This window comes from Delphinapterus leucas, chromosome 20 (assembly GCF_059928025.1).
Source record: "Delphinapterus leucas isolate spDelLeu-1000000601 "Yukka" chromosome 20, BTC_Dleu_Yukka2, whole genome shotgun sequence".
NCBI lineage: Eukaryota > Metazoa > Chordata > Mammalia > Artiodactyla > Monodontidae > Delphinapterus > Delphinapterus leucas.
The window spans coordinates 6733307-6757732 of NC_143148.1; the positions used below are offsets into that span (position 1 = coordinate 6733307).

At 55.2% G+C, this 24426-nt stretch overlaps 1 protein-coding gene across 1 annotated transcript; it reads left to right on the plus strand.

Annotated features, from left to right (window-relative positions):
• Positions 1-344: 344 nt before the first annotated feature.
• Positions 345-23871, plus strand: LRRC4B (leucine rich repeat containing 4B). The gene is made up of 2 exons (XM_022586109.3): positions 345-653; positions 21371-23871. Exons 1-2 carry the CDS (start codon positions 357-359, stop codon positions 23210-23212), a joined length of 2139 nt encoding a protein of 712 aa, XP_022441817.2. The 5' UTR covers positions 345-356; the 3' UTR covers positions 23213-23871.
• The last annotated feature ends 555 nt before the right edge of the window (positions 23872-24426 follow it).

Below are 24426 nucleotides of genomic sequence, written 5' to 3' on the forward strand. Positions count from 1 at the left end.
CTCCCCCAGACTCAGTTTTCTGTTCTGCGAAATGGGCATAAAGTCTTCCCAGCACAGAGAGGGTGAGATGAGTGTAGGGTGCACAGGGCCAGCCCTCCTCTCTGCCCCCCTCGTCCTGCCCTGCTGGGCCCTCATCATCAGGGGTGGCCTCTCCCTCCACAGGGGGTCTGCAGGAGTCTTGCCCCCTTGGGTCCTGAGCCTGGGCAGGGAGGTGATGGTGGTGGCAGCAGAGGCAGAGAGCGGCCTGGATGTCGGGGAGGAGCTGGGCCACTCGGGGGGTCCCCGTCCCTCACTGAGCCTCTCCCTCTCTCTCCCTGACAGCCCCCCGGCGCCCAGGCGGAGCATGAACATTGAGGATGGCGCGTGCCCGCGGCTCCCCGTGCCCCCCACTGCCGCCCAGTAGGATGTCCTGGCCCCATGGGGCCCTGCTCTTCCTCTGGCTCTTCTCCCCACCCCTGGGGGCCGGCGGGGGCGGCGTGGCCGTGACATCCGCCGCCGCAGGGGGCTCCCCGCCGGCCACCTCCTGCCCCGCGGCCTGCTCCTGCAGCAACCAGGCCAGCCGGGTGATCTGCACAAGGAGGGAGCTGGCCGAGGTCCCGGCCAGCATCCCCGTCAACACGCGGTACCTGAACCTGCAGGAGAATGGCATCCAGGTGAGCCGGGCTGGCAGCCCAGGGGGGTGGGGGAGGGGCCCAGGGGGTGGCCAGTCCCCCCTCCCTGAGCTGGCAGAGCCTCCTGGGCGTCCCCACCAGCTCTTCACGCCCATACCCTGGGCACTTATGAGATGCTGTTTGCATCCTGGTCACTTGAGCCGAGGCTGTCTGGGTTTTCTCGGCACAAGGCTCCCTGTGTCTGTACCAGCACACTGGGCCCCAGGGCAGGACCATCTGCCCTCCTCCCACAGCACGGCACAGGTGAGCCCTCAGCCTGGCCCCGGAGCCACAGGTCGTGCTGGGAGTGACCCTTCCCTGAGGCCCCTGTGCCACCTGCACCACCGCACCTGCCGCGTGGCGTTGGCCACACATGATGCATGACTCTGCCCCTCAGTTTCTTCATCTGGAAAATGGCGATGATATGATCCCTGCCCCAAGGGGCTGGTGCGAGGGCTGATGGGTGTCACACTTGTCAAGGATTTAGAATCGCTCTGGCCCCGGGTGAGCGCTTATATGCTGTGTGGTACGGGGATCACATCCCCACTTGCCGGAGTCGGTGTGACAGCCCTGTGCTCCCCAGTACCTGGCTGGCACTCGGACAGGGCAGCTGCCATCCGATTATAATTGTCATTAAGATGGGCCGTGGGCTTCCCTGGTGGCGCAGTGGTTGAGAGTCCGCCTGCCGATGCAGGGGACACGGGTTTGTGCCCCGGTCCGGGAATATCCCACATGCTGCGGAGCGGCTGGGCCCGTGAGGCATGGCCGCTGAGCCTGCGCGTCCGGAGCCTGTGCTCCGCAACGGGAGAGACCACAACAGTGAGAGGCCCGCGTACCGCAAAAAAATGGGCCGTAAGTGATGCTTTGGGGGCAGAGCTGTGCTATTTTGAAGCAGGGTCTCCCCCGCTCTGCTTTATTGACGCTGGGGCTGGATCACCCTCAGTGGGGTAGGGGAGCGGGCACCCTGTGCACTGTAGGGCGTGGGGCAGCATCCCCAGCCACTAGAGGCCAGTAGCATCCCGCCCCCCAGTTCCAAATGTGTCTCCAGATGTTGCCAGATATTCCCTGGGGAGGGAGGGAATTTCCTCACCCCCACCCCCGGTTGAGAAACACTGGGTTTTTTTTTTTTTGAGCCTGGGCCACCACAGTGCAAGCGCTAACCGCTGGTCCACCAGGGAATTCCCCTGACCTCCAGGTCTTTAAAGCTGCAGCCAGCAACCCCTCCTCCTGCAGCCACCACCCCCTTCCCCCATCCAGTTCCGCCCCCCACGGCCCTCAGCATTTAACACAATGCCCGTTTACTTCTAGACAGAGGCCTGGAGTGTGAGATCAGGGAGGGCGCGTGTGGCTGTCAGTTTTACTCACTGATGTGTCCCGAGTGCCTAGACTATGGCCTCCCACGTGTAAGACAACCAAGAGACGCTGAACAGACCAAAGCACTAAGGGGGAGGACGGAGATGCTGGGGCGCTTGGGGCCCAGAGAGGAAGATGGTGAGGGGAGGTTTGCCTGCGGGACCCCAGGACCCAAGAGAGGTGTATTCAGGCAGAGGGATCGTCTGAGCAGCCCCTCAGGGCTGGGAGGGGGACTGGTTATCACAGAAGAGGCTGGACTTCATTCCACAGAGTCCAGGGGGGCTCTGGAGGGCTTTAGGCAGAGGGCACCATCAGGCTTGTGTGGTGGCCCCTGGGAGGATGGGTTGAGTGTATGCCGTCAGGGGGTGGCGGAGCTGTGGCGCCGGTGTCGCTTGGTCGCTGTCACATGTCAGCCAGTGCCCTGCCCTGGACTGGGGCACGGGCACCTAGTGCAGTGCCGGCCACTGAGCAGCTGTTGGTGGGACTGAATTGTTCAGTGAGCCCCCCCAAAGAGAAAACAGCCCAGTTCCTCCAAAGGGATGCTGCTGGTGGTGTGAACTCAGCGGCTACTCGTCGCAGACGCGATTCTTGATGCTCTAACCTCCCCGCTTCCGGTTCCCATTTCCCGGTTATCCCAGCCTGGCGTGCCATCCTGTTTATTGGTGGACTGCCTCTTCCCTTCTAGAATGTAAGCCACTCAGGGCCAGGGAAGGGCTTTGCCCAGAGCTGGTCCTAGCAGCATCTGTGGACTCTCACATGAATACACAAAGGATGCATGGGGTACCGGCAACAAGGGCGCAGGTGTATGGCGAGAATGAAGGGAGGGTGTCGCCCCCTAAAGGGAGGCATGGACAGAGCAGCTGAGACTGCGGCTTGATGTGTGTGAGGCTGACTCAAACCACACGAGCAGAAAAGGTAGCCTCTAGGTGGAGGCAGCTGGTGAGGTGGGCCTGGAGCCCGGGGACACAGTCCTGCAGGGGCAGGGGCGTGGTGATGTGACGCAACTCCAGCTTCAGTGGTCCTTGCCCCACGGCCACCCAGGAAGGGACAGCCTTGCCCTTGGCATTGAACCCCTAAGAGGTCCCCTCTCTGCCCCCACAGAGGGGGGCTCTGGTCCCTAGGCTGTCCAGGACAGTCAGATGGGGGCCCTGATCCCTTCCTCTTCCCCAGGGTCAGACCAGGATGTGCAGTGGGGGAGGGGAAGTTTAGCTCGGAGCCCTCTTCTCTCCTGGTTCTATGGGCTGGGATAGGAGAGGCCTGCATGGGGACAGGGGATTGACCAAATGCCTTTAAAACAGTGGTTCTCTGGGAGCTCCCTGGCGGTCCAGTGGTTAGGACCCGGTGCTCTCACTGCTGGGACCCGGGTTCAATCCCTGGTCGGGGAAGTAAGATCCCGCAAGCCGCTCGGATCCGCCAAAAAAAAAAAAAAAAAGACACGGAGGTCAGGGTGGCCTCATGGAGAAGGTGACATCTGAACAAATGTTTGGAGGAGGTGACGGTGGGAGCCTTGTGGGGCATTCCAGGCAGGGGGCAGCAGGTGCAAAGGCCCTGGGGTAGAGCCTGCCTGGTGTGTAGGAGGAAAAGCCACGAGCCTGGCGTGGCTGGAGTGGAGTGAACTATGGGGAGAGGGCAGGGGGTGAGGACAGAGGTGGGACAAAGGGGCCTCGTGGTCATGGTGAGGACTTGGGCTCTTCTCTCCATGAGACAGGAGCCAGGGGAGGCTCTGAGTAGAGAATAGACGGGCTCTGACTTGAGTCTCTCTCTGGCCAAGGTGTGGGGACTGTAGGGGCAAGGGCGATGGCAGAGAGGCCTGTTCGGAGGCTGGTGCAGAGTTCACGAGAAAGAGAGACTGGCGGCCCCAGGTTGGCCCAGACTGGTTGCGGTGGAGGTGTGGGGAGCAGACAGATTCTGGGTCTGTTTTTTGGTGGTGTTTTTTGTTTGTTTGGTTGGTTGGCTGGTTGGTTGGTTTTTTGGCTGCGTTGGGTCTTTGTTGCTGTGCACGGGCTTTCTCTAGTTGCGACAAGGGGTAGCTACTCTTCATTGCGGTGAGCGGGCTTCTCTTGTGGAGCACGGGCTCTAGGCATGCGGGCTTCAGTAGTTGTGGCATGCAGGCTCAGTTGTTGTGGTGCACGGGCTTAGTTGCTCTGCAGCATGTAGGATCTTCCCTGACCATGGCTCGAATCTGTTTCTCCTGCACTGGCAGGTGGATTCTTAACCACTGCAACACGAGGGAAGCCCCTGGGTCTGTTTTGAAGGTGGAGACTGCAGGATTTTCCAGCAAAGTGGATATGGGAAGAGAAGGAGAGAGGATGACTCTGTAGGTCTGAGTGGACCCCTTGGTTGGACCTGTCTGTTCGTGTGTCTCTCACCCCATCTCCCAGGCCACTGGTCTCCAAACGATGTGACCCACATCCCTGTCAGAATATACATATATGAATTTTATTACTAAAGTCATGCAAAGGTCTACAGCATCCATGGATCATGTATATTATAAAGCTTGCACAAAAATGGCCACGTTAAAGGATGGGAAGCATGTCTTGAAATCCTAACACTTTCGTTTCTCACCCCTGGGGATTCTTGCAGCCCCCTGCTCTGGAGACCTCCGACCCCACCCCACCCCCCAGACTGCACATTCCCTGAGGCCAGGGAATGTCCAGTCTGCAAAAGTGAACGATTCAAAATGTTCAATGGAATCTTCCTCCCTCGGTGGACACCTCACAGATGCGGGAGGAGTGGGGCCGCCATTAGAGGGGTTTTACCAAATAACATTTTAATTATCCAGATAAGAAATGAAAAACTCACCCCTGGTCCCACTACCTAGATATACATAACTACTGTTTACATTTTGTTTTAAAGCCTTCCTGGCTCTTTTCTGTGCCTATGTAAATGTGGTTTTAAATGATTTATTATAGAATGAATACAAACTAATTTAGAAAAACTAGAAAAGATACCTAAGTAAGAACACAGGGACAAAAGCCAAGTGTAATCCGACAACCACAGGTAACTCCCATTAACATTTGGTGTCTTTTTATTCAGAGACTCTGCATGCACACCTCTGTGTGCACGACAGGGTTGGGTCTCTAAATGGATGTTTTGTTTTTTTAAAAAAGAAAAAATGGAATCACCCCATTTCTTACTGGCTGGCAACTGGCTTTTGGCACCTAGGAGTTCAACCATGAATATCTTTCTCCCTGATTCTGATACTTGTCTATTATGTGGATTTTAATGACTGCATTGGATTCCGATGCATGAGCATCCAGTTAATTAACTAGTCCCATCTTATTTCCAGTGTTTTATTTTATTTTATAAATTTGTTTATTTATTTTGGGGTCTTCGTTGCTGCTCACGGGCTTTCTCTAGTTGCGGTGAGCAGGGGCTACTCTTGGTTGAGGTGCACAGGCTTCTCATTGCGGTGGCTTCTCTTGTTGAAGAGCACAGGCTCTAGGGGTATGGGTTTCAGTAGTTGTGTCACGCGGGCTCAGTACTTGTGGCTCGCGGGCTCTAGAGCGCAGGCGCACGTTGTGGCACACGGGCTTAGCTGCTCCGCGACATGTGGGATCTTCCCGGACCAGGGCTCGAACCCGTGTCCCCTGCATTGGCAGGCGGATTCTTAACCACTGTGCCACCCAGTGTTTTCCTTGATGTAAACAACACTGCAGTGAACATCCTCAGTTCTTGTTCTTTGTACTATTCTGGATTCTGCCCTTGGGATAAATTCCTAGAAGTGGGATTGTGGGGTCGGAGGCTGTGACCCCCGCAAGGTGCACGCACACGAGGCCCGGCATCAAAGCTCCATAGAGGTGGCCTGAGTTGTGGAGATTCGAGAGTCCCCCCATGTCCACGGTCACCTGCTTGTCATCTGGCTCCTGCCCAGATGGTCACTTCCATGAGGGCAGGGACTTCGCCCTGCTCCCTGTGTCATCCCCAGCACCTAGACCAGAGTCTGGCGCACAGTAGGTGATCAGCAGTTATTTGAGAATGGAAGGCCAGCCCCAGGGGACCTGGCAGAGACCGGGGGAGCCTCCGTGAGCAGGAGCAGGGGGTGAATCCTGCAGTGCCCGCCCTGAGAACTGGGGCAGCCTTGAGGTTCCCATCACCTGTTCCCACTCACCCCTGGCCTGCGGTCCAGCGAGGGCGAGGACCACGCAGGGAGCACGGAGACTCCAAGCACACGTGGCCACGGGGACAGGGGCTGAGCCTACAGAGATGCCTTCTAGGCAAAGCCCTGGGGACTCGCCTTCCCTCTGCCCTGTAGCCCTGTTGCCACTCAAGCCGGGCACCTGCCACCACCGGGTGGGCCCAGGGACACCTCTGTTTCCCTGTGCACTGTGGGTCCACATAGACGCTGTGCCGCTGGGCTGGGCTCAGCCAGCTCCCCCCTCCTCAGGCAGGCAGGGGTCCTCCCTGGGCCCCCTTCCTCGGTCACAGGTCACAGCCTCGTCTCCTTGCCCCTTCTCTGCTCCCCTCCCCTCCCCCAGAGCCAACCACCCTCATGTGTTTACTCTGGATCTTTCTGCTTGTGTGAGTTCTTGCAAAATGCTTATTGTTGCTTTGTGGGCAGGTATTTTTAATTTATGTAAATGAAGGTGCGTTATAGATGGCTTTCTTTGTCCACTGTTTTCACTTGGCCTGGGTTGTTAAGAGCCGTCCACGTCTCCCTGTGTGTGCGTGTGTGTGCGTGTGTGTGCGTGTGCGTGTGTGCGTGTGTGTGCGTGTGTGTGTGTGTGTGTACTCGGGTGCTTTAACTGCTGCAGCATTTCCTTGATGGGCGCCCCCCCCCCTTCCTGCCCCACCCACCCCCAGGAAGCCTCGAGCTGCCCCAACCACAAAGCCTCCTTTAGGAACCCTTGGGGGGCTGCGGCACGATAACGTGTTTGGAATATACACCGGGGGCATTGCTGGGTCAGAAGACATGATGTACTTAACCTCACAAAGTATGCTGACCCACCCAGGCCTTTAGGGGGCTGCCCTGGTCCCTCCAGGGGTCTACCACGAGGTCCTGTCGGCAAGGCGTGTAGAGTCACTTGACAAGGAAATAGGCTTCCATCCTAAGAAACAGATCAACCCATCCTGAGATCCTCAGAGGTGGTCAGAGAGTCGTGTTGAATGCTGGATGGCACAACAGTCAAAACGTAGAAGCAGTCTCAGTTCCTGATGACTGGGGCACCGGTTCAGTGAATCACTGCACATCCTTACGACAGGTTATCATGTATGCAGCGATTCAAAATGGAGTTTCGAAGACAATTGAAGGACACAGGGGAATGCTTAGAAGGTCATACTGAGCTTTTCAAAGGATGCAAGGAGTATGTCCAATGTGTCTCTAAAATTTAATTTAAAACAAAATTCAGGGACCGCCCAGACACTTTCACAGTGCCTTTTTTTTTTTCCCTTGGCCGCGCCGCCAGGCTTGTGGGATCTTAGCTCCCCAACCAGGGACTGAACCCCGGGCCCATGGCAGTGAACGCACCAAGTCTTGACCACTGGAACGCCAAGGAATTCCCTTAATTTCTTCTTTATGTTTTCTTTATTCCCTAAATTTTCTTCAGTGAGGGCATTTAATACTTTTTGTAATCAGGAAAAATTAAACGTAAAAATAACAAGTACAAAATGTTACACGAGCCGAAGAAAAAGGTCTACACTGGGATTTGCTCACCTTTCCCTGGAGAAGGGAGGCGAAACTACAGTTTGTGGAGGATTTGCCCTGACTCGTTTGTTTCCCTGATGATGGGATTGTTCCCACTTGACAGATGTGGAAACAGAGGCGCAGGTGGCTTGTTCACCTGCTTGTCCAAGGTCACCCAGATGGCAGTGACCCCGGTGGCTTGCCCCGGGCCCCAGGAGCCACCGTGGAGAAGCAAGGCCCTGCCAGCCAGGGTTCAGCTTTAGGAAAGTCAATCTGTTGCAAAGAAGAACCCACCGTAGTGCGTGACCAAGGCAAACACCAGAAATGGCTTTTCAGTTACATGCTAGTTTGCGATTTTCCAGGTGGCCGATCCCACCAGCATCAGGAAATACAGGGAGTTTTTGACCAGATGGACTTTTCCCAGCCAGAGCCCTTGAAGGAAGGGAATGGTGGACCGAGGGGTGCGGCATTGTCCTCTCTAGAGGTCAGCAAGGGCAGCCCCACCTGCAGGCCCGTGGGACACTCGGGTCACCTGGGCAGGAAGGAGCAGCCAGCCTCAGGGACCACACCCAGGCCCCCCAGGACTGGATGCCTAATTCAACCTTTCCAGCTTCCATCCTGACTCTGGTTTCCTCCTTCCTTCCCCTGGAAGCACCCCCAGAACCCTGGATCATCCCGTCGCCCCCTCTGGCACTCAGTTTCCACACCTGTCAAATGGGACTCCAGATGCCTTGTCTGTTTCTTCCTGACTTACTTTTATTATCACGTGTAGCACACACATAAGAACACGGACGTGCATGTCCAGCTCAAAAGGTCATCAGAAAGAGAAGGGCCACGTCAGTGCCACCAGGGCAAGAAATAGAATATAAAGACCCCTGAAGCCCCTGTGCTCTCCCCTCATTTCCTCCCCCTTCTCCCCAGAGACAACCCTCCCCAGAGTCCTCCAGGCCAAGGGAATCAGGCACCTACACTCCTGCATGTCCGGCTTCCTTGGCTCAGCACAGCTGCTGAGACGCATCCTTGGTGTTTCCTGTGGCTGTGGCTTTTCCGCTTTTCCTTTTGTATCGTTGGATCACATTCTATCTGATGCAGATACCTCAATTCCTTTACGCATTTCTATTGATGGGCATTTAGATCATCTCCAGTTTGGGGCTCTCACTCTGCCTGGTTTTAGATTTAGTTTTTTCGAGCTGGAGGAGATGTGGGTGGAGCCCCTCCCCCATTTATTCCATGAGAGTGGCCTGCCTGCCTCGGGCTGGGGCAGAAGGTGGGGGGTAGCACCAAGGCTGCCTCAGACTTTGTTGGTGAGCGGCTCAGGAAAGGGTGATACACGCTTCCTGCCTCACACCTCACGGGACAAGTCTGACGCCAGAGAGCTGGTCCGCTTCTTTGAACATCAGAGCCTGAGGTGTTCCCTCTGGTACCTACCCTGATGAAGGAAGTGTCCTTCAGGACGCAGCCCCACTCCTCCCCCCTCCAGCCTCCTGCATCCCGGGCATCACACTGGCCCTTTCCACTCCCTCCTAGCTCAGCACCTTCACACATGGTGTTTCCTCTTTCTGGAATACTCTTCCAGTTTCCCAATCACCTAGGTAACACCAGCACTTAAGACTGTAAGGAACCATTGGGGTTTGAATCACAACTCCTCAAGAACATTATGGAACTCATCGGGGCCTCAGTTTTGTCATCAGTAAAATGGGGATAAACAGTCCTTCCATCTTAGAGCCACCAAGAAGTTCCACGTCTTTAACCTTTGGACCAGCATGTAATGAGAACCACTGCATGCCGCGTGGTCTTGGGGGCCCTGGGGGCTCAGTACCCTCAGCAGCTCGGATGGGGAAGAGGGGCTGGCGAGCGGTCAGCTCCTGAGAGGCCCAGCTAGCGTTGATAGCGACACCATCATCAGGGTCGGCCACTCTCATCTTTCTTGAGTCAGAGAAACGTCTTGGCCTCAGAGGCACCTTCTCTGAGCCCCCGTTCCAGTCAGGCCCACGGGTCCCTCTGGTGCCCAAATCTGTTGGTCACACTTGTGGTCGCCGCTGGCCCCGGCACTCAGCACAGAGCCTGATGGACTGTAGGTCCCCAAATACAACTGTTAAGTTAATGAATCAGAGAATGGCTTGCCGTCTTGCCAAGCCATGTGGCCTCTGAACCTCACCACAGGCCCAGATCTCACCCCCACTTCTCAGTTGAGCAGACTGAGGGCCTCAGAGGCGGAAAGTGGAAGACGATTCATGCAGACCCAGCACTGCTCCAAGCCCTTCCCACGGCGACCCTGTGAGCAGGGCCTGTTCTTATCCCCACTGTACAGATGAGGAAACTGAGGTGCAGGAGTAAGACTCTGGTGCAAGAGGCCACGGTCAGTGGAATTGGGACTTAGCCCAGGCAGGCAGGCTGCAAGACTGGATTTCTTCAGCACCATTCCTTTGATCTGTATTTCTGTTTTTGTGCCAGTACCATACTGTTTTGATTACTATAGCTTTGTAGTATAGTCTGAAGTCAGGGAGTCTGATTCCTCCAGCTCCGATTTTCTTTCTCAGGGTCACTTTGGGTATTCAGGGTCATTTGTGTTCCATACGAATTTTTAAATTTTTTGTTCTAGTTCTGTGAAAAATGCCATTGGTAATTTGATAGGGATTGCATCGAATCTGTAGATTGCCTTGGGTTCTTCAGTGCCATTCCTGATGCTTCCTAATTCGTAGCTACTGGGCTCTCCACCCTGGCAAACTGATGACAGAACTGTAATCGAGTCCTGACTCCATCTCCGGAGTCCCTGCTCTGGCCTGACCTTGCCCATCAGGACACTCCCCCAAGCTTCCTCCCGGCCACCTGGCCACGGTCTGTTCCCCAACCCTCAGCCAGAGTCATCACGTCATTCCTGGGCTTTAAAATGGCCCATGTTCCCCCAAGAGAAGACCCTTCTTAAACTGGGTGTCCCAGCCGCACCTTACTCAGGGACGCCCCCTGCTGGGCTCAGACACCCTTCCCTCCCTTCGGAAAACACGCTGTCCCTGAATAGACAAAAGTCACTTTCTGTGCTTGCCCACACCGGGCACAGGTGTGATCCTCAAGATGCCACCATGAAGTCTCCACCTGGAAACAGGCTCCGACTGAGAGGAGGCTGAGACTCATGCGTCCCTCTCCCTACACTGCCTGTCCCTCCCGTGTCTGACCGGCCCTGGCTAGTCCATCACCCAATTCACATACCTGATTCATTTATTAAGCACCTACTGTGTGCCAGGCACTGCTGTAGGCACAGTGAGCAGGACAGATTCACGTCCCTGCTCTGGTGAAGCTGGGAGGAAACAGAGACAGTGCAGGAGGTGCACAGCACAATGCCAGTGTTTTTTTGTTTGTTTTGTTATTTATTTATTTATTTTTGGCTGCGTTGGGTCTTCGTTGCTGCGCGTGGGCTTTCTCTAGTTGCAGTGAGCAGGGGCTACTCTTTGTTGAGGTGCGCGGGCTTCTCATTGTGGTGGCTTCTCTTGTTGCAGAGCCCAGGCTCTAAGCGTGGAGGCTTCAGTAGTCGTGGCGCGCGAGCTTAGTTGCTCCGCAGCATGTGGGATCTTCCCAGACCAGGGCTCAAACCCGTGTCCCCTGCATTAACAGGCAGGTTCTTAACCGTTGCGCCACCAGGGAAGTCCCAATGCTGGTGTTCTGGGCTGTGCCACACGGCATGTGGGATCTTAGTTCCCCGACCAGGGATCAAACCCATGCCCCCTGCAGTGGAAGCATGGAGCCCTAACCACTGGACCGCCAGGGAAGTCCAATGCCAGTGTGTTTTGGATGGAGATGAGCTGAAACAGTCAAGGAGGAGGGGGAGGTGCAAGTGGGGGAGGGGGCGTGCCTTGAGCCTGAGCCTAACCCCACTCCCCCCCACCCACCATCTTAGGCAAAGCTGGGGTGCACTTAGCGGCTGGCACCCCCCTCTGGTATAGAGCTCGCCCCTGCATTGTCTGCACGCAGGTTTACATACTCATCTGGGCTCCTGGGTTGGGGGTTGAGGGCAACTTCTCCCCAATTCTAGGAGGTAGATCTTATAAGCTCCGCTGTACAGATGGGGAAGTGACCCCAGGGGGTCTGAAATTTGCTCCAAGTCATAGAAGCAGTAAAGGGCAGAGTCTGGATCAGGACCCTGGCTGTCTGACCCCAGAGCTTTAACCACCAGGCCGCAGGGCTCAACCTGCAATGACAGCCGGGCAGGGCTGGGGGCCGGGGATGAGACAGGTCTGTCTGAGCACAGTGGTCATTTGGGCAGCTGAGGACCCGTGGGGATCAGGCTCTCTCCTCTCTCGCTCTGGCCAGAGCCCTTCCTGCCTGCCTCCTGTAGCTGAGGTTGGCCGGCCCATGGTGGAGGCCGAGGCTGGTTCCATCTGCCCTCGCCCAGGATGGCCGCTGGGGGTGGGACATGGAGCCTCTAGGATGCCCCCCACCCCTGTTAGAGGGGTTGCCTGACATGGCCTGGAACCTCCTAGCAGGGACAAATTTAGGATTTGTTTTTGGCGGTGAGGGGGTAACGGCGAGGATGGAGAGGGTGCTGCATTCTGAGTGGCCACCCTGCCCCTGAGCTGGGCTGTGTTGTCGTGGTACATGCTTGTTCTCTCTTAGTCCTCAGGGCCCCTGTCCCCACGTTACAGAGGAGACTGAGGCCCCAGGAGGCCGAGTCTAGGCCTGGGGCGGGGCAGGGGGGCTCAGTGAGCAAAGGCAGGAGCCTACACTGGCCCCCATGCTTGGCCGGCTCTGGCCACATCCTGGCGGTCAGGGAAATCCCTACTGAAAAGCGATGCACAAGTCCCTGATCTCAGAGAAGGAAGAAATATGAGGAGTTGTCATAAAAACAGCCGGTATGGAAAAAAAAAAAAAAAAGGCTTTTAAATTATGAACGTAAAATAATTAACGAGATAAAAAAAAACCAACAGTAAGCTTACTAAACTTTTGTTATCGGTTCATTACATTCAAAACCCATATAAGCAATTTATCTTAATAGTGTTAAGATGAACAATTTACTTCATCATTTTCCAACCACAGTTAAATTTTTAATAAGGGATTTCTTGACAGTTTATTTTCTTAAAAATCCCAACAGAGCACAACAGGGTTTTTTCTAGAATTAGTAGTGTTTACCTACCACCACCAAAGTGGAAAGTCCCCTAAATAATAGGCCAAGTTACAGGATGGAAAGAGAGGGGAGAAGCCCCTGTCAGGTTGGGAGGTGGTCATTGATGGGACCACGTTCCGGTGCCTGACGGGTGTCTGCATCCTTGGCAATCAGCACAGAGCCGGGCGCACAGACTGGGGAGGGCTTAGCAAACGTGGGCTGAAGGAGGGAGGGGACTTGGTGACTTGGGTAGTTAGGACCCAGGCCCAGCTCCTCTGCCACATCACAGGATGTCAGCATCCCATCAGGCCAAAGATGTCAGGCTGGGAGGGCAGGGGGATTTGCCTGCTCCGAGAACCAGTCCCCACCTTGTCTATCCCACTCTGTGTCAGTGAGCAGGCCCTGGGCATCAAAGAGGATTTGAGATCATCTGGCCTCAGGGGTTTCAAATTGTGCTGTGAAGGGGCCACAGGCCTGCCTCTCCCCCTGCAACCAGGGCAGCTCCCCAGATCCAGATCCCTTTATACCATTACCACTTAAATGATCATTTACATAATAATGTTTAGTGTTTCTCTTCCCCTCTCAAGGTCAGGCTCTGGGAATTTGGCTATGGCTGTCTTGTCCATGCAGGATCCCCAGAACCGGCATGATGCTTGACACATAGCAGGCACTCAAAGAATATCTGTCAAATGAGCAAATCACCACATGGGTAATGTTTGAATAATGAACGGGTTCTGCAGCTCAAAAGACACACCAAAACCCACACACAGCCCAACCCTCTTGGTTTAGGTGGGTGCGCATGGTGGAGACCTGGTGTTTAGATTGAGGAGAAGCCGACTTTGAGTCCTAGTTCTGCTACTTTGGAGCTGTGAGACTGAGGGCAAATGACTTTACCTCAGTGAACCTCCATTCCCTCGGCTGTAAACCATCAAATATGAAGAAGGAAGGCAGGGACATGTGGTTGATAATCTCCATGTGACAGGATTTCCACAAGGATTCAAGGAGATCATGACCTCAGAGTGTTTAGCACAGGGTCCAGTGAATACTAGGCACTTAACACATACTGGATCCCCCCTTTTGCCTTATTAGAAACCCGCCCTGGATGGCACTTTGTCAGAGTCAGAGATGGGATCAGCCTTGTATTGTTTGGAAGAAGAGGAGAGGAGTTGATTGGCTTTGGTCTTTAGGTATGCATGCTAAATCTTAAGGCTAACCACTAAAAGAAGAGAAAATACATAAATCCTAAGATAGTAAATGGGGGAAATAGAATAAGAAACTCGATCTTTGCAAAAGGTCATAGGAAAGGGGAATGAATAGCCTGCAAAAAAAAAAATCAGGACAAATAGAAAGCATGAAAAAACATAGGAAGAATAATTCCAAATAGATTAGTCATTACAATAAATGTAAACAGACTAAACTTCCTGTCAAAAGAGAGATTTTCAGACTGAATTAAAAACAAAATCCAGGGCTCCCCTGGTGGCGCAGTGGTTGAGAGTCCACCTGCCGATGCAGGGGACACGGGTTCGTGCCCCGGTCCGGGAAGATCCCACATGCCACGGAGCGGCTGGGCCCGTGAGCCATGGCCGCTGAGCCTGCGCGTCCGGAGCCTGTGCTCCGCAACGGGAGAGGCCACAGCAGTGAGAGGTCCGCGTACCGCAAAAAAAACAAAAAAAAAAATCCAAGAGACATACCTAAAACATAAAGACAGAAAGGATGAAAGCAAAAATGATGGCAAACACTAACCTAAAGAAAGCTGGTGTGTCTTTAATAATATCAGACACATGGACTTTAAGGCAAAAAGAAGAATAAGTTGAAAACAGAACCAAAAACAGAACACTGGTGCTCTTTCAGCTCCCAAGTTCTGTCACTGAGGATTTCAACATTTTGGGTGCTGTCACCCAGGCCGAAAGCCGTGCAGGCACATTGACTCACACAGTGAGTACTCTCCAAATATAAGCCTTGTCCATTCTGAAGCCCGCCATGAACTAGGCCTTGACCTGAGTGCAGGGAATGCGGAAATGACTCAGATGGAGTCTCTACTCATGAAGACTCACAGCCTAGACAAGGAGACAGATGCATTGAACCAGTGTGAGAAGGGTCTGATAAGAGAATGCCTGTGATGAGTCGGTGAACAGGAGGCCAAAGAGAGCCTCCTGGCAGAAAGCGATTGGAACATCCCAGAGAACTAGGGGGAAGATGGCATTCCAGGCAGAGGGCACAGCCTGTGCAAAGGCAGAGAGGCTGAGCAGAGCCTGATATGCGTATAGAACCCCATACATCTCCCTGTGGCTGGAGTAGAGGAAAGGCCAGTGGGGCAGGTCCTGCAGAGCCTCTGACACCGGGCTGAGGGTCATAGGGAGCCATGGGAGGGCTGTGAGCAGGGATTTGGCAGGGTCTGAACTGCATCTTAGACAATTCTGACGGCTGATGTAGAGGAGAGGGGCTGGGGAAGAAACTGGAAGCCCAGAGGCAGGACAATTGTTAATGATCATTATGATCTGCATCAACAATTTAAAAATATGTATTATTGCCTGCTTGCCACGCCCCAAGCATTCATTATCTTGTCCACGCCTCACAAGAACCCTGCAGGACCTGCGAGGAAAGTGGGCTCAGAGACGTTAGGACACTCAGCCAAGTTCACACAGCTGGTCAACAGCAAAGCCGAGATTCAGACCCAGCCCTGACTCCACCCCCCGCCCACTAGGCTACTCCCCAGTCACCCTGCGGAGAGGAGGAGGGAGAAAAGACTGGAATCCTGTTAAAAATAAAGGGACTCACTATTTTAAGCAATCCTACAGCACATCCTCAATAAAACCAGACTTCCCTTCTCAGCAACACCCCCGTCCTGCTTATTCCCAACTGCATCATTCAAGTGACTGGCGGGGGGACCCCACCCGCTTTGGGAGTGCCCCTGCATCTCCCTTCACACACCCCCTTCTCATCGCAACTGGGATAAAGCACGTGGAGCAGCCGCAGCCTCGGGCTCTGCCAGGACGCACCTTATGGACATGGTGTAGTTTCAGTTGCTTTGTCCAGAGGATCAGGGAGACCTAGGCTGGACTCCCAGCTGCAGGCTTCCCACTTTCCCCGGGGAAGGTGAGCAGCCCTGCTGAGTCGCTTGACCTCACTGAGCCTCAGCTCCTGATCTCTGAAACGGGGCACGATGCTGGCCTGTGTGCTGCCCGGGTTCAAACCCCTCATCGAGTAACCTTGCTGAGTGGTTCTTTCTGTGAAAGTGAGCTAACAACACCTGCCCTGCAGGGCTGGTGGGGACAAGCTGAGCTGACGGATGGGGACACCCAGCCCAGAGCCTGGCATTCATCACTGCAGCCCAGATGCCACCTGCAAGCGCCAAGCCTTGTGCTGAGCAAATCTCACCGATTACCTCTCATCCTCGAAACAGCTCTGCAGGGCTGATATTACAACGCCCTTCCACAGAGAATGGTCCTCCTCCATTTGCCCCTTCAGAACTCCTTTATCCCCGTTCAATAAATAAGCGATGGGCTTCCCTGGCGGCGCAGTGGTTGAGGCACGGCCGCATCGGCCACACCGCCGGCAGGCTGCAGAGACCCCAGGCCAGCCCTCGTGATCCTCGTCCAGTTCTAAAGATTAGCCCGTGTTCGCTGCCAGAAATGAGAGGAGGCGGAAGCATGTTAAGGAAAATAAAAAACTGACCTTTTCAGGGCTTCCCTGGTGGCGCAGTGGTTGAGAGTCCGCCTGCCGATGCAGGGGACGCGGGTTCGTGCCCCGGTCCGGGAAGATCCCACATGCCGCGGAGCGGCTGGGCCCGTGAGCCATGACCGCTGAGCCTGCGCATCCGGAGCCTGTGCTCCGCGGCGGGAGAGGCCACAACAGTGAGAGGCCCGCGTACCGCAAAAATTAAATAAATAAATAAGCATGGATGGGTGTGAGACATTTGGGCTGGGTCCAAGGGAGTGAGCAGGGGTTTTCGAGGTGGATGAAAAGGGAAGGGAATTCTGAGCAGAGGAAAGAGTGTATGCAAAGGGGGAGTGCCTGTGAGATAGCTCCAAGAAGTTGATACTGGCTGAAGTGTAGCCAGAGTGAGGGCTGCAAGTGAGGGGAGCCTACAGGCCAGGCCAAGCGGGGCTTCCAAGGCAGGCTGAATTTCCTTGGAGGGCACTGGGGAGCCACGGAGGGCTCTAGAGGAAAGCAGAGGCAGGGCCAGCTCTGGGTGTGGCAAGGCCCTGGAGATGAACTTGAGGGGAGAGACTGGAGGCCAGGCAGTTTGAGGCCTGAGCTGGACCGTGGGGACAGAGAAGATGAGACATTCAAAAGGATTAGAACCGGCAGGCTTGCTGGCTGACCAACCCTAACAAGGGGAGGCCGTGGACGATGCAGGGGGCTCTAGGCTGCAGGCCCGCTTTCGACTGGGAAGGCAGGCCGGAGGGGCCGCGCTGAGAACAGGGACCCCGGGAGGAGCGGGGGCGGGGTGGGGCATGCAGATGGGTTTGCTGGGAACTGGGGAGCCCCCGGAACTACATGTGACTCAGACCAGGCAAGGGGGCGACTCCAACACCTGGGCCAGCAATCCCTTTGTACTCAATTGTCCGTCCAAACCCTCAAGTCTGACCTTCAGACTTCATTCTCTCCCTAGCGATTAGTAATGACTGGATCATTACTTCATTCTCTCCCTAGCGATTAGTAATGACTGGATCATTACTTCATTCTCTCCCTAGCGATTAGTAATGCCTGGATCCTCTTATTATTATTACCACTATTATTATTATTAGAAACAGCAACTAGAGGCCTGCTTGGTGCTTTGCCAGCGTTTCCCGGGGCAGTGATAAAAGGCAGCCTGTGAGAAGGGTTCTCGGGTTATTATATTTGGGAAACTCAAGAGTCGAGCAAAGCAAAGGGGCCTGTTTGATCAGGAAAGCTTTTCGTTGTGCTGTTGTTTAGAACCTCGCGGGATGGGCAGGCAGCAAGAGAACACGGTGGGAGGCGAGGGGCTGGGCTCTTCCCGGGGTCCTTCAGAGGAGGAAACCAAGGCTCCAGCGGCCCACGCAGCAGAGCTGCGGCTCCAGGGCCCAAGGGCTGTCAGGCCAAGGCTCTCCGGCGCCCCCTTCTCACCGCACACAGGCACGGCCGCATCGGCCACACCGCCGGCAGGCTGCAGAGACCCCAGGCCAGCCCTCGTGATCCTCGTCCAGTTCTAAAGATTAGCCCGTGTTCGCTGCCAGAAATGAGAGGAGGCGGAAGCATGTTAAGGAAAATAAAAAACTGACCTTGTCAGGGCTTCCCTGGTGGCGCAGTGGTTGAGAGTCCGCCTGCCGATGCAGGGGACGCGGGTTCGTGCCCCGGTCCGGGAAGATCCCACATGCCGCGGAGCGGCTGGGTCCGTGAGCCATGGCCGCTGAGCCTGCGCGTCCGGAGCTTGTGCTCCGCAACGGGAGAGGCCACAACAGTGTAGAGGCCCGCATATCGCAAAAAAACAAAACCAAACAGCAACAACAACAAAAAAACTGACCTTGGCAATTCCATCTCAACATCAGAAAGGAGGTGTAGCCCCGGGGAGGGATTCTAGGTGGCCAGGGAAGTCAGGTTTTAGAAGCATACCCATGATATGGGAAAACGCTCACAATATACTGTTATTGAGGGGAAATGCAGGACCTGCTGCCGAGGGCGTGGACTGTGAAACACACATCGGACCCCCGAAGACTTAGTGTGAAAAGAGAGTAAAATATCTCATTTGTAAATTTCCCTCTTGGTTACATGTTGAAATCATAATATTTTGGACCTATTGGGCTAATCAGTTATTAAAATTGGTTTCATCTGTCTTGGTTTTTTTTTTAATGTAGCCTCTAGGAAATTTAAAATTAAACAGGTAGCTGGTGTCGTATTTCTGTTGGATTGCGCTGGCAGAAATGGTGGCTGTTATTGTCTTACGATGATAACTGTACCAGGAATATTATTTTCCTTATGCTGGGTGCCTCCCAGGTAGAGTCTTTTCTTAAAATTTTTACAGTGTTTTTCTACTTAAAAATAATTTTGGGGACTTCCCTGGCGGTCCAGTGGTTAAAGCTCTGCACTTCCACTTCAGGGGCACGGGTTCGACCCCTGGTCAGGGAACTAGGATCCCACATACCGCGCAGCACGGCCAAAAAAAAAAAAGTAATTTTTGTTCATTAAAGAAAAAAATAACTTGAGTTAAAATTGCCCATAATCCTCACCAGCTGGAGTTCACCACTAAGAAGTGGTTAGGGCATTTCCTTGCAGTCTTTTCTCGGTGCATATACGCAGATACCTAATTCCTCAGCTGCTTTTTTTTAGTTCTACAAAGTGACAAGCACACAGTATGCTACCTAGAGTTCACCATTATCCCCTTAATATTATAATGCAAATGTTTCCATGGCGTTAACTAGGCTTCAGAAACGCTATCTGATGGCTGCATGGTCTTCTGTGCCTCAGTGTACCTGGCTCAGTGATCAGTGGGGAGAATCTGGTAAGATTCTGCCTTCCACGCCCAGCCCAACACTGCCCCTTCTGTGGTGCATCAGCCTCAGCCCTGAGAGGTGGCAGCCAAGTTCAGGGATTAAGAGCCGTGACTCTGGAGCCAGACAAGCTCGGTCCAATCCCAGATCTGCCATCCCCTCCTGTGCATCCCTGGGCAAGTCACTGCACCTCTCTGTGCCTCCATCTCCTCCCGCTTAGATGGAGATAATTCTTAATCCCTCATGTGAAACACTTGAGGCTAGTTGAGTTTGGGCACCTGATATTAGAAAGGTATTAATATACAGCACAGATTTTTACAGCACCTCCAGTTGATCTTATACCCCTTATCAAATCTGGGTATGTTTCTAGAGTGGAATCTTTGAATAGTCACATGAGTGGGATCAATAAAAGCTTTAAACAGCTTCACATGAGTTCTGATCAGGTTTGGTGCCAAAGTTATGAGAAATGTGGTTTTCAGAGCTCCGTGGATTTCAGAGTTGTGTGTATTGAATAAGTACCTATCTCACAGGGCAGTTTGGAGGATTGAGTTGTCGGCTCTAAAGCACTTAGAACAGCGTCTGGCACCCAGGAAGTGCCCGATGCATGTTAGCTGCTGGTATAACTATTTTTAATCTTTTTCTTTTTTTTGGCCATGCCACACGGCTTGTGGTATTTTAGTTCCCCAACCAGGGATCGAACCCAGGCCCTCCACAGGGAGTGCGCAGAGTCCTAACTACTGGACGGCCAGGGAGTTCCCTATTTTTAATCTTTTTGATTGAGGTGTAATTTACATAGAATAAAAGGCCTCTCATGTTATGGGTACAGTTTGGGGAGTTTTGTTTTCTGACTAATATTTATTTATTTGGCCCCATCAGGTCTTAGTTGCGGCATGCGGGCTCTTCGTCGCAGCACACGGGCTTCTCTCTAGCTGTAATGCGCCGCGGGCTTAGTTGGCGCACGGGCTTATTTGCCCCACGGCATGTGGGATCTTATTTCCCCTACCAGGGATCGAATCCACATCCCCTGCATTGGAAGGTGGATTCTTAACCACTGGACCACCAGGGAAGTCCCCAGTTTGGGGAGTTTTGACAGTTACATTCACCCTTGTAGGCACCACCCCAACTAGGGACATTTCTATCAGCCCGGAAAGTTCTCTCGTGCCCCTTCCCAGGCTGTCCTCCCCCTGCCCCAACACACACACACACACACACACACACACACACACGCTTGTGGAATGGATAGGGTCCTACGGCATGTGCTCCTTGGCATCTGCCTGCTTTTGCTCAACCTGACGCCCATGAGATCCATCCAAGTCATTGTGTGGAAAGTTCATTCCTTGTCATTGCTGAGCCATAGTGTTCCATCCTACGGACATAGAGCGTGGGCCCTTCACCTGCTGCCGGACACTGGGTCATTTCCGGCTTAGGCTGTAATGAACACAGATGCTGCAAGCACCCGTCACAGGCCTTTGGATGGATATCTGCTGTCATTTCTCTTGCGGAAATACTCGGGCGTAGAATGGCCGGGTCCTGTGTAACTAACTCTCTATTTAACTTTATAAGAAACCATCAAACTGCTTTCCACAGTGAGCTCATGGTCTTACAGCAAAGGTGGAGAGATGGGGAGGCTCAGCACCCTCACCAGCACTCAAAACTCTGTGATCCAGACATAGAGAACAGACGCGTGGTTGCCAAGGGGGAGGGGGGAGGGGGGAGGGTTGGAGTGGGAGTTTGGGATTAGCAGATGCAAAGTATTATATATAGAATGGATAAACAACAAGGTCTTACCGTAGAGCACAGAGAACTATATTCAATATCCTGTGATAAACCATCATGGAAAAGAATGTGAAAAAGAATGTGTATATATATTCTTCTTCATATATGAATATGTACATATATTTTCATATATGTACAACTGAATCACTTTGCTTTACATTAGAAATTAACATTAAATCAACTATACTTTAGAGACTCCCCTGGCGGTCCAGTGGTTAGGAGTCCGTGCTTGCACCGCAGGGGACTCGGGTTCGATCCCTGGTTAGGGAACTAAGATCCTGCAAGCCACAGGGCGCAGTCAAAAAATAGATAAATAAATAAATAAACTATACTTTAATAAAATAAAAATTTAAAAAAACCCTCTGTGGTCGACTCCGTTAGTATCAGTATCACTGATGGTGTCGCCCCTTCCCGACCCCAGGTGATCCGGACGGACACATTCAAACACCTGCGGCACCTGGAGATCCTGCAGCTGAGTAAGAACCTGGTGCGCAAGATCGAGGTGGGCGCCTTCAACGGGCTGCCCAGCCTCAACACCCTGGAGCTGTTCGACAACCGGCTGACGACAGTGCCCACGCAGGCCTTCGAGTACCTGTCCAAGCTGCGGGAGCTCTGGCTGCGGAACAACCCCATTGAGAGCATCCCGTCGTACGCCTTCAACCGCGTGCCCTCGCTGCGCCGCCTCGACCTGGGCGAGCTCAAGCGGCTGGAGTACATCTCCGAGGCAGCCTTCGAGGGCCTGGTGAACCTGCGCTACCTCAACCTGGGCATGTGCAACCTCAAGGACATCCCCAACCTGACGGCCCTGGTGCGCCTGGAGGAGCTGGAGCTGTCGGGCAACCGGCTGGACCTGATCCGCCCGGGCTCCTTCCAGGGCCTGACCAGCCTGCGCAAGCTGTGGCTGATGCACGCCCAGGTGGCCACCATCGAGCGCAACGCCTTCGACGACCTCAAGTCGCTGGAGGAGCTCAACCTGTCCCACAACAACCTGATGTCGCTGCCCCACGACCTCTTCACGCCCCTGCACCGCCTCGAGCGCGTCCACCTGAACCACAACCCCTGGCACTGCAACTGCGACGTGCTCTGGCTGAGCTGGTGGCTCAAGGAGACGGTGCCCAGCAACACGACGTGCTGCGCGCGCTGCCACGCGCCCGCCGGCCTCAAGGGGCGCTACATCGGCGAGCTGGACCAGTCGCACTTCACCTGCTACGCGCCCGTCATCGTGGAGCCGCCCACGGACCTCAACGTCACCGAGGGCATGGCCGCCGAGCTCAAGTGCCGCACGGGCACGTCCATGACCTCCGTCAACTGGCTGACGCCCAACGGCACCCTCATGACCCACGGCTCCTACCGCGTGCGCATCTCTGTCCTGCACGACGGCACGCTCAACTTCACCAACGTCACCGTGCAGGACACTGGCCAGTACACCTGCATGGTGACGAACTCGGCCGGCAACACCACCGCCTCGGCCACGCTCAACGTCTCGGCCGTGGACCCCGTGGCGGCTGGAGGCGCCGGGGGCGGCGGGGGCGGCCCCGGGGGCGGGGGCGGCGGCGGGGGCAGCGGCGGCTACACCTACTTCACCACGGTGACGGTGGAGACCCTGGAAACGCAGCCCGGGGAGGAGGCGCTGCAACCGGGGGGGACCGAGAAGGAGCCGCCGGGGCCCACGACGGACGGCGTCTGGGGCGGGGGCCGGCCGGGGGAGGCGGCCGGCCCGGCCTCGTCGTCCACCACGGCGCCCGCCCCGCGCTCCTCGCGCCCCACGGAGAAGGCGTTCACGGTGCCCATAACGGACGTGACGGAGAACGCCCTCAAGGACCTGGACGACGTCATGAAGACCACCAAGATCATTATCGGCTGCTTCGTGGCCATCACGTTCATGGCCGCCGTGATGCTCGTGGCCTTCTACAAGCTGCGCAAGCAGCACCAGCTCCACAAGCACCACGGGCCCACGCGCACAGTGGAGATCATCAACGTGGAGGACGAGCTGCCCGCCGCCTCCGCCGTGTCCGTGGCCGCCGCCGCCGCTGTGGCCGGCGGGGGTGGCGTGGGCGGGGACAGCCACCTGGCCCTGCCCGCCCTGGAGCGCGACCACATCAACCACCACCACTACGTGGCGGCCGCCTTCAAGGCGCACTACAGCAGCAACCCCAGTGGCGGGAGCTGCGGGGGCAAGGGTCCGCCCGGCCTCAACTCCATCCACGAACCTCTGCTCTTCAAGAGCGGTTCCAAGGAGAACGTGCAAGAGACGCAGATCTGAAGCCTCCGGCCTGCCGGGCAGGGGGGCACCCCCGGGGCGGGGGCCGGACCGGGAACCTGCCCCCAGCCCCAGACCCAGCCCCGCACAGGGGAGGTCGGGGCAAGCAGCTCGGAGCCCCACCCGCGTCCGCACCCCAGGGCATCTCGCCCCAGCGAGGACAGTGCGGGGCTCCGGGAATGGAACCCCCGGGGTTCCGGCCTCGCCCCCCTCCCTGGTCGCGGGAGGGGACGCAGGACGGGAGTGGCCGGAACCCTCCGCTTTTCCTCCTCGCTCTCCCGACCAACTGCTCCCGGCCCTCCGCCTTCCGGGGGAGAGAGGAGCTTTTTTCAGGGGTGTCCTCTCCCCTCACCCCCAACAGCCCTCCTTTTACGATTCAGTTTTTGCAGTTTGACGCCTGTCCCCACCCCACCCCCAGCCCCGCCCTCTAAACTGAAGAGACAGCCACGTGGTCAGAGCCTCCCGAGCCCCTGGCCCTGCCCTGGGGGAGTCCATTCCCGGCCCCTGGTCCCCATTGGCCGGGGGCGGGGCGGCCTCAGCCCGCCCCCCACCGTTGCCCCCAGCCCTCTCCTGCCCCACAGACTCTTTTGATACTGAAGGGAGGTTTGCGTCAACGACTACCTGCTCTGTAATTACTTTAAAAAAAAAAAACACGGAAAAAGTTAAAAAAATTTTTTTTTGGTTATGAAAGCATGGAGGAGAGAGAAAAGAAAGGGAACATGGGTGGGCAGTAGAATGAGAAGATGGAAAACTCCAAGCCCCATCTGGAAGGTCAGTGGGAGAGCCGGCACCTCTGAGTGGTCTTAGGCCCCTACCCTTTCACCTCCGAGGCCCTAGAGAGGGGCTTGGTCACCCAGCACGCCTGGCATTTGTGTTTATTCTGCCTGCACCCATTTTGAGGCATGTACTGGGGTCCTCTCCCCCAACCTCCCACCTAACAGCAGAAACCTAGGGGGCCTGGGGCTTCCCTGGTGGCACGGTGGTTGAGGGTCCGCCTGCTGATGCAGGGGACACGGGTTCGTGCCCCAGTCCGGGAGGATCCCACGTGCCGCGGAGCGGCTGGGCCCGTGAGCCATGGCCGCTGGGCCTGCGCGTCCGGAGCCTGTGCTCCGCAGCGGGAGAGGCCACAGCAGTGAGAGGCCGCATACCGCAAAGAAAAAAAAAAAAAAAGAAAAGAAACCTAGGGGGCCTATCTCCTGGGGCTGCCGTTACAAGGT